Raw genomic sequence first — 8,981 nt, 5'->3', positions numbered from 1 at the left:
CCTAGATATATCTTGGGAAAATTTCAGGACTCCAAGGCTAGAAGAAAAATCTTAAAAGCTTCCAGATAGAAAAAATAAGTGATTTGATTTTTCTTAAAAATGATGTTTTGACTATGTCAGTTATCTTTTCTAAAATTTAACTTTTTACAACATTTTATAATAAGTCATTAACTTGATTTTTTAAAAATAGCAAATACATGATAAATAATATATTTAAATTGAGTGTGGACTAAATATGAAGTGTGTGTGTGAGTGGAATGCGCACATGTGCTTGTTACTGACATGAATTCCAACTACCAAAGAAAGGAGAGTCCAAGACTAATGTTTTATTTTATAACAATATTTAATTATTGGACATTTTATACAAAATAGACTTTGATTAGATAGCATTTGAGCTCATTGCAAATAGTAAACATGCAAAAGGAATTGGGAATAATATTCAGGCAAGGATACAACATTACTAACTAGAACATTTTTAAAATAAAAAGCACTACCTAAAATCATCATATTACTACTTTACACATATGCATTTCTTTACTTTGTTTTTTACATAGATTTCTCACATCTATTCTTGCTTCACGGGTTTCAGTTTTATAATTTTGGGAATTGAAGACACAGTGTCTACATTAAGAAACTGATATGTTTACTCTGTATTTACTCACTGCCAAAAGCATTTTGGGAATCCTGGAGAAGATCTATTTGATTATCTGTTTTATGAGTCACATCCCCTCAATTAATCATTGAAGAGCAAGAGACAGCATAAGACATAAGGACATTTTTACACTAGCCATTTGAGACTTAGGATCTATTCACTCTGGTCCATACTCTCTTTGGTTACTGCCTTTTTTTTTTTTTTTTTTTTTTTTTTAGACTTGATTCTTGATAATGGGAAAGGAAGCTGGAGAGCAGGAATGGTGTTTAGACTTCAGGTTCCAGCTGGCTGTGGTCACCATGTCCATGGAAGTGATTGTCGAGTTCTGTCAACCTAGGCACCTTTAAAAAAACAAGTTTGGGGGCACTTAATAGTTTATTTCACTGTGCTTGTCAGCAGTTAGTATTGAAATAAAAATATTTTTGGTAATTATTATTCAAGCTTGGAAAGAACTGGGAATAAAAATTTTTTGAGTTGAAGAAAAATAAAAGAATAAAATATTTATCTCACCCACCCTGACTACATTCCCGCTTTTGCAAACTAATTCTTCCTGAAATTTTGCTGAGAACACCCAAACATCTATCCTTCTCAAGCTTTGCAGGAAATAATTTGGGGAAAAGTATCAATAGAGTAAAGAGAAACTGGAGGATAGAAAGAGGCTGATGTTTTGTTATTCATTTAGATGTGTACTCACTTTTGATGTGTACTCACTCAAATTCTTCAACCTTATGTATTTCACTTGCTTTTGACTACTTTTACCTATGGCATAGTTTATAATTATGTTAAATTTCTTTCTTTTTTTTAACCAAATAAACCTGTGGACCATATATGGTACAAAATCTCACACTATTTCTGATAATTCATATTATTTTTATGAATAGCTTTTTTATGGCTCTCAGAGGAGTAAAACAACATTTGCTAACTAAATTCTTTCTTTTCTTTATCTAACTTCTGCTTTAGAAAATACCATAACTTTTGATTTTATCTGGCTGGGCACATCATCTCAATTTCTCTCTATAAATAGGTAGTTCATTCAGTTCCTTTTTATTTATGTATTTTTCTTTTACACTTGACATCCCATGGAAAGAAAATTTTAAAATTATTATTTATTATTTTTGTAGAGAGTTGCCCAGGCTGGTCCTGAACTCCTGGCATCAAACTATCCTCCAGCTTCGGCTACCCAAAGTGCTGGGATTACATGTGTGAGCTACCATGCCAGGCTAATTCAATTTCATCACACACATGCCACACAGATATCTAGGCTTGAAGTGAGTAAAGCTTTCCCTAATGAAGCCATCATTCACATTCTTGTTTAGAATACTGTACAGTACCTCCCAATAAACAGAATCATCATAGCAGTCCTGGTCAGATGGCTGTCCCCAAAAAGGCAACTTTAGAATTAAACCTGTGACGGTAGAGGGAAAATGAGTCATGTTGTGATGCTGAAGAGGAAAATCTACTTGCATAGTAGTTAATATCCTATTATAAAATCATCCCCTTTAGCTGGCATAATTACTTTACTGCCAGAAGATTAGAACATTTTTGAATTTAGCAATTGACTTGCTCATTCATTATCTATTGTAAATAATCTGAGAGCATAAGATACAGGGAAGTGTTCATTTTTTATGCTGACCTGTAAGCAGACCTCCAACAACTGCTGTTCCGATAGAGGAACACAGTGCAGCTGCCTGCATGGCCACAGACCTAAGGAAGCAAACAAAAAAGAATCAGTGTCTTTCCCGGACCTCAATCAAAGAACGTCTCACCCACTGAAGGTGTGGATGACTGCCATCTTCAGGCCAGAGTGTAACATTATACACCAGCAAATTAAGCATTTGTTACAATTTTTCTTTCATATTCTTATTTTCTTTGAAACTCTTGAGCAGTGTTAGAAAATTCTGAGATACACCTAAAAGAAGAGAATCATCTTTTAATGTAAACTTTGGAAATAAGACTTTCCTTAGAAAGGGTTTAGCACTCTCAAAAAATTGATCCCTGATCTGATTTATTCAATAAATATTGAGTATCCACTCTCTGTCAGTTTCTTTCCTAGGCACTGAGGATAGAGTAATAAATAAAACAACATAAGCTACTATCTATCCTCACTCCATTTTAATGAAATAGTTATGACAAAATTAGAAAAATCTATCAATAAGTTCAGAAAAGCTAATTTCCACATATATTGTAGAGATAGCTCATTGAAGATATTTAAGTATATCTCTATATGTCACATTAGAAGTCATTGCCTTAAATTGAAATTAGTAAAAGATTGTTTGTAATTTTGGTAATGAAAAAATGTGATAAAAGGCCATTGAAGTGCATAAAGGTGTTGTATGAATGACGAATGACCTAGGAATGTGGGAATCTTCTTAGCAAAGTGGCTCACTCATAGCAGGCAGTTAATAAAGAGTTGTTTAAAGATTGAATGAGTGACTCCAATGAATAAAACAATAGGAAAATGAGAGTTTTATTAGTCTTCCAGTCTCATCATCCAAGGGAGAGGATGCACTAAACTCAGATTCCTTTTTTTTCTCCTTATTTGAAAGGTTTAAATATTTTAATATATATAAAAAACTGCACAAGTAACATATAATTGTGAAAACATTAGAAACTGCAGATAACAAAAAGAAGCAGAAAAGTTTAATATTCCTCAGATTGTATCAGAATAAAAATGTAAAATAAAAACATGTATTTTTATAAAAATGCAATCATGCTATATTACTTATTTTCCCATTTAATATGTTTTAGGGGTCTGTTTATGTGAGTCACTGTAGATCTGGACCACAGTTTGAATTGCTACAGGGTATTACACTGTGCAAAGTACTGGTTGCTTCCAGTGTTTCATATTTTTAAAAATGCTGTGAGAACATCTCTTCTGAACAAGCTTATGAATTTGTCTGATTATTTTCTTAATATAAAACCTATCTAGAAATGAGAATATTAGTAAAAGGCTACATATACCTCTTTTTTTGAGATGGAATCTTGCTGTGTTGCCAGACTGGAGTGAAGTGAGGTGATCTCAGCTCACTGCAATCTCCTCCTTCCACATTCAAGCAATTCTCCTGACTCAGCCTCCCAAGTAGCTGGCGTTATAGGTGCCCACCACCACGCCCGGGTTCTTTTTGTATTTTTAGTAGAGATGGGGTTGCTCCATATTGGCCAGATTGGTCTCAAACTCCTGACCTCAGATGATCCACCTGCCTCGGCCTCCCAGAGTGCTAGGATTACAGGTTTGAGCCACTGCGCCTGGCCTATATACTTCTTAAGAACTTTTCCAAATAGAAAATTGTATAATTTTGATTCCAATTTTTTACTTTAGCCACTATTCAGTATTATTATTATTCATTCGTGCTTTATCACTTTGATAAGAGAAAAACTGGTAGCTTGTTTTAATTTGCATTTCTTTGATTACGAATGAAGTTGAGTATTTTATATATACTTATTTATTTGATTTTCTTCTTTTGTAAATTTCCTGTTATTTTTACAGGAATTTGCCAAGATCTTTTACAAGGTCTTAAAAGATATTTTTGATAACAAGTGTTCTGTGATCAAATAAACTTGGAAAACAATGACTTATACAAAATTGACAGCATTACTAAAGTTATGCTGCCATAATTTGCAAAAATGTCCCTTAAGAATATTAACTTTCCCTTGTTCTATGCTTATCAAAAACCTAATTTGCATTTTAATATTCTGAATAGACACATGTAAGTAGTCCTGGCTCTCAGGCGGTGTTTTATTTGGTGTGAGATATGTAAATTTTACCCAAGTGAATGGACCTTCAAGGCTTGCCCCCCTTCCCCTCTGATATTCCTCTACCTCCTGACCCCACCAATGAATAAATTGAGAAGATGTTTCTAAATCTGCGTTTCCAAGGACTAGACCCACAACTCTGAGACTTACCCAATGTCTGACCAGCCAGCGAGGCCTGCCCTTTGAGAGCCAAATAGACTAGTTTTATTGCATCTGTGAAACTGGTCTAGGCATGATGCTCAAGAATTCTTAACTATAGGCACCTCTCTGTGTGTTTGCACAGTGTATGCACACTGCAACACTGAGGAGTTGAGCTCATTCACACATGCTTTTATCATGTTTAATTTGCATTAAAATATTTTTGCGTTTGATTTCTGCAGTCTCAGGAACTGAAAAAGATGTGCACATTCTGGAGTTGTCTTCTAAACTTGCAAAAAGGGTTAAAAAACATATAGAAGAAATGTGTCAACTGTACATATGAAGAAGGAAGCAAACTACATAGTAGGAGATATGATTAAATGAGTTTTTCAAGTATGTACTATTATTGATCTCAACGGGGTTAAATTTTAATCTGCTAAAATTGAAGATAAGATTTTTCTTTTTAAATTAGTGGTCATTCAGACATTTTTAGACACAAGTTTCCCTTTTCTTCATGCTTTCAATTGGATTTAAAAATTGAACATTCTACTATGCAGCCATAAAAAAAATGAGTTCATGTCCTTTGCAGGGACACAGATGAGGCTGGAAACCATCATTCTCAGCAAACTAACACAGGAACAGAAAACCAAACACCACACGTTCTCACTTATAAGTGGGAGTTGAACAATGAGAACACATGGACATAGGGAGGGGAACATCACACAACTGGACCTGTTGGGAGGTGGGGTACAAGGGGAGGGAGAGCATTAGGACAAATACCCTAGTGCACACAGGGCTTAAAACCTAGATGACTGGTTGATGGGTGCAGCAAACCACTATGGCGCATGTATACCTATGTAATAAATCTGCAAGTTCTGCACATGTATCCCAGACCTTAAAGTATGCACAATTTTAAAAAATTGAGCATTCTGATTCTTCTTTATTTACTCTGAGGGATCTGGACTCTATGATCTTCCTAGCTTTTTCACATGGATGACGTTCATACCAAGTCGTTCCAATATTGTGGCATCGCTTCCATTCTCCGGGGTTTGCTTGATAGTTGTTTTTCCTCTGGTCATTTAAGTAAACATTTATACCCAACTCAGGGAAGAATCTACGTCTGATAGAGCTAGAAGGGATTTTGGAGAATAAATATTCCAATCTTCTTATTTTACAGAGGAGAAGACTGAAAACCAGAAATGCTGAGGGATACCTCAGAGGTCACGTAACTAGTTAGTAGCAGAGTTGGGGCCATATACCAGTGTTGTTGATTCTGTAGAACTAACTGCTTTCTGTACTATTCCAACTCATTCTTCTTTGTATGGATTGGATGCAACTGACTGTTCAGTTCATCATATGTGCCTCCTCCTCCATTTTGGAGGGATCAAGAAAAAGACTAAGCTTTCTATAATCTAACTGTGATTATCAAATTTCCCTATCTGCTAGGAGACAGTTGTTTCTGGTAAAGACATTTAAAATAAAATTGTTAACTTTTTAAATTAACAATTTCAGTTAAGATGCCTCTTCCAATATAATTTTATTCTAATGATCTTCTCTCTCAGTGCGTCTCTTTGGCTCCAGTAAAGACAATACAGACCATGGTCAGAACTGCTAAAATGAAAACTCTCCCATCACTAATTTCCCAAAGTGAGAGAAAACATCATGGGACCACAGGGGATGGGAAACCCATTCTTTTACTTACGTGTTGGAGGCGCCCAATGCTACTGCCGCAATGCCTGCAAGGCCTCCTATTACACCAGGTAAGCCGTGGAGGTTATGGACCCCACATGTATCATGGATCTTCAGTTTAGTAGTAAAAAGTGGCTAAAATTGTAAAAGGAGGAAAGTTTATTATTTTGTTAAACGTATAGAACTGAAGCAGAGCTATAGCTGAGCTCTATTCTTCCATGCAGAATTATTTTATAAGTATTTTTTATGTATGTTTAAGGTGTACAACAGGATGTTATGAGGTACATATAGAGAGTAAAAAAAGTCACTATAGTGAAGAATATTAACGTCTCCATCATCTTATATAGTTTTTTTTTGCTTTTGTGGTAAAAGCAGCTAAAAATCTCCTCATTTAGAATAAATCTTCTATACAGATATACAGTACAATTTTACTACTATAATCCTCATGCTGTGCATCAAGAAGTGTTCATTCTGTATTTCTGCTACTTTGCGTTCTCTGACCTACATCTCCCCATTTTCTTCTCCACCCAGAAGAAATTTTGTGTATAGCACAGATCTCCATCCACATCTGAAGTCCGCTTAAGTTAAAGGATTTGAGTAGATATTTGTGGCAAAACTGCCCATTTCAGTCTTTAGTGGATGGGTTTGAAGGGAGTCATTTCACATCCTACTGCTTCTCACCTACTGATGACATCCTAAATCTCTCTCTCTTTCTTTTTTCTTTTGAGATGGAGTCTCACTCTGTCACCCAGGATGGAGGCTAATGGCGCCATCTTGGCTTACTGCAACCTCTGCCTCCCAAGTTCAAGCGATTCTCCTGCCTCAGCCTCCCCAGTAGCTGGGATTACAGGTGCCTGCCACCATGCCTGGCTAATTTTTGTAGTTTTTTTTTTTTTTTTTAGTAGAGACGAGGGTTTCACCATATTGGCCAGGCTGATCTTGAACTCCTGACCTCAGGTGATCTGCCTGCCTCAGGCTCCCAAAATGCTGGGATTACAGGTATGAGCTACCATGCTTGGCTGACATCCTAAATCTCTTAAAAGAGCAGAGTCCTTAATTACGTAAGACAAATAACAACAACAACTTCAATGGAACAGCCCCAAAGGAAAGTAATGTCCATGTACTTAACATTTAATTCAAACTAAATTATAAATAATTGATATCAGATTCTTTCCTGTTACACAGAAGTTAGGGCAGAGTAGAACCAGTGAACCACTGAAATGGGAGTAGTATTTCCTAAAAGAAGGCAAATGGCCTCCAAATAAAAATGTTTATAAAATAAAACTTTATAGCTTTTTTCTGCTGGTGGGATATGTGAGAAAAATGGTGCATATTCAGAGTTTGACTCAGAACATCTGCCGTACTTACAGTCAGGAACTTGTATCCAATCACAGAGACCAATCCTGCAATGCTCCCAATGGTCATAGAACCGAATGGGTGAATTGTCATATCCGCACAAGTGCCCACGGCAACTCCTCCAGCAAGGGTGGCATTCTGAATGTGAACCTGTGTGAGCAGCAGAAACATAAACGAGGCAAGCTGGATGATGGAGAATTCAGAAGGATCAGAGGATTCTAGAGTTCAAGAGACCCATATCACATTCTTCAGCTGAAAGGGCTATTGGTTCTTTTTTAAAAAGAGGGTTGTTTGGATTTATAGAAGGCCTTTTTTTCGAGAAGTTGACATTTGGTATCTTTCTTGCCAGTCCCTTGTAGTGAATGAGTAATCAGTTTAACTCATTAAGGCCAGTAGTGGAAGGCATTTGAGAAAATCAAAAGATGTTGTAGTGGGAGAGTAGGAGTATTTAGAGTAAATATTCTCACAATGTTTTGTCTATTTGTGCAGTTATTGGAACACGTTTGTGGTTATCATGAACCAAAAGATGACTATGGCCACCGTGTGTTTTGTAGTCTATGATATTCCAATATTCAAAGAGGAAATGTAGAGACATTGAAATGTACACATTACATATGAAAGACAATAGTTTTTGCAAATGTCACTGGATTGAGGACATTTGAGGATGAAGGAAACAGGAATTGAATTTTTTTTTTTGAGATGGAGTCTTGCTCTGTCTCCTAGGCTGGAGAGAAGTGGCGCGATTTTGGCTTACTGCGACCTCCACCTCCCGGGTTCAAGTGATTCTGCTACCTCAGCCTCCCTAGTAGCTGGGATTACAGGTGCCCACCACCATGTCCAGCTAATTTTTGTATTTATAGTAGAGATGGGGTTTCGCCATGTTGGCCAGGCTATTCTGGAATTCCTGACCTGAGGTGATCCACCTGCCTTGGCCTCCCAAAGCACTGGGATTACAGGCATGAGCCACCATGCCCGGCCAGGAATCAATTTTTGTTTAGCAGAATTTCTCAGAAAAATTACAGTCTGGCTGTTCTGTCTGAGAAGCAGAGGTCATCGTACTTTTAAAAGAGAAACACTGAACGGTGCAATTTTTTATTTTCTTGTTTTTAATGACCTCTCATGAGACAATTTGTGGAGAATTAAGATACATGTCCTCAGCTATGCTTAAAAAGTAAATTACAATAGTCTTTTCCTCTCCACTCCGCCCCACTTGCCCCACCCAGCTAGAAAGGTAGACTGGCTGATCTGACGGGTTACTCCTCTGCTGGTGTTTCTGTAGCTCATAGGCAAGAAACTCAAGAGACTAATCTGGGGAAATTTTAAAAATATTTTGTTTTGAACTAATCGCAGATACATAAAAGTTGTAAAAATACTACAGAATGTTTCCATATAT

The 8,981-nt window shown here is 36.4% G+C and overlaps 1 protein-coding gene across 3 annotated transcripts in view; it reads right to left on the bottom strand.

The window, feature by feature from the left end:
- Positions 1 to 324: 324 nt before the first annotated feature.
- The window catches only part of RHAG (Rh-associated glycoprotein), a 31,407-nt gene continuing 22,750 nt past the window's right edge, over positions 325 to 8,981 (bottom strand). Inside the window, exons 6-10 of one of the 3 annotated variants that reach the window (XM_011960260.1) lie at positions 7,601 to 7,738; positions 6,246 to 6,367; positions 2,286 to 2,356; positions 1,984 to 2,057; positions 325 to 993 (exon numbers count right to left, since the gene is read on the bottom strand). In XM_011960260.1, the coding sequence (XP_011815650.1) occupies positions 919 to 993; positions 1,984 to 2,057; positions 2,286 to 2,356; positions 6,246 to 6,367; positions 7,601 to 7,738 (480 nt within the window). In that variant the 3' untranslated portion in view covers positions 325 to 918. Of the gene's footprint in view, positions 994 to 1,611; positions 2,058 to 2,285; positions 2,357 to 6,245; positions 6,368 to 7,600; positions 7,739 to 8,981 lie in introns of those variants that run through there. The other 2 variants (XM_011960261.1, XM_011960259.1) reach the window with 2 other exon arrangements.

The sequence above is a fragment of the Colobus angolensis genome, unplaced genomic scaffold (genome assembly GCF_000951035.1).
Source record: "Colobus angolensis palliatus isolate OR3802 unplaced genomic scaffold, Cang.pa_1.0 Scaffold51, whole genome shotgun sequence".
Lineage (NCBI taxonomy): Eukaryota > Metazoa > Chordata > Mammalia > Primates > Cercopithecidae > Colobus > Colobus angolensis.
This window is presented reverse-complemented; position numbering and strand designations above follow the sequence as displayed.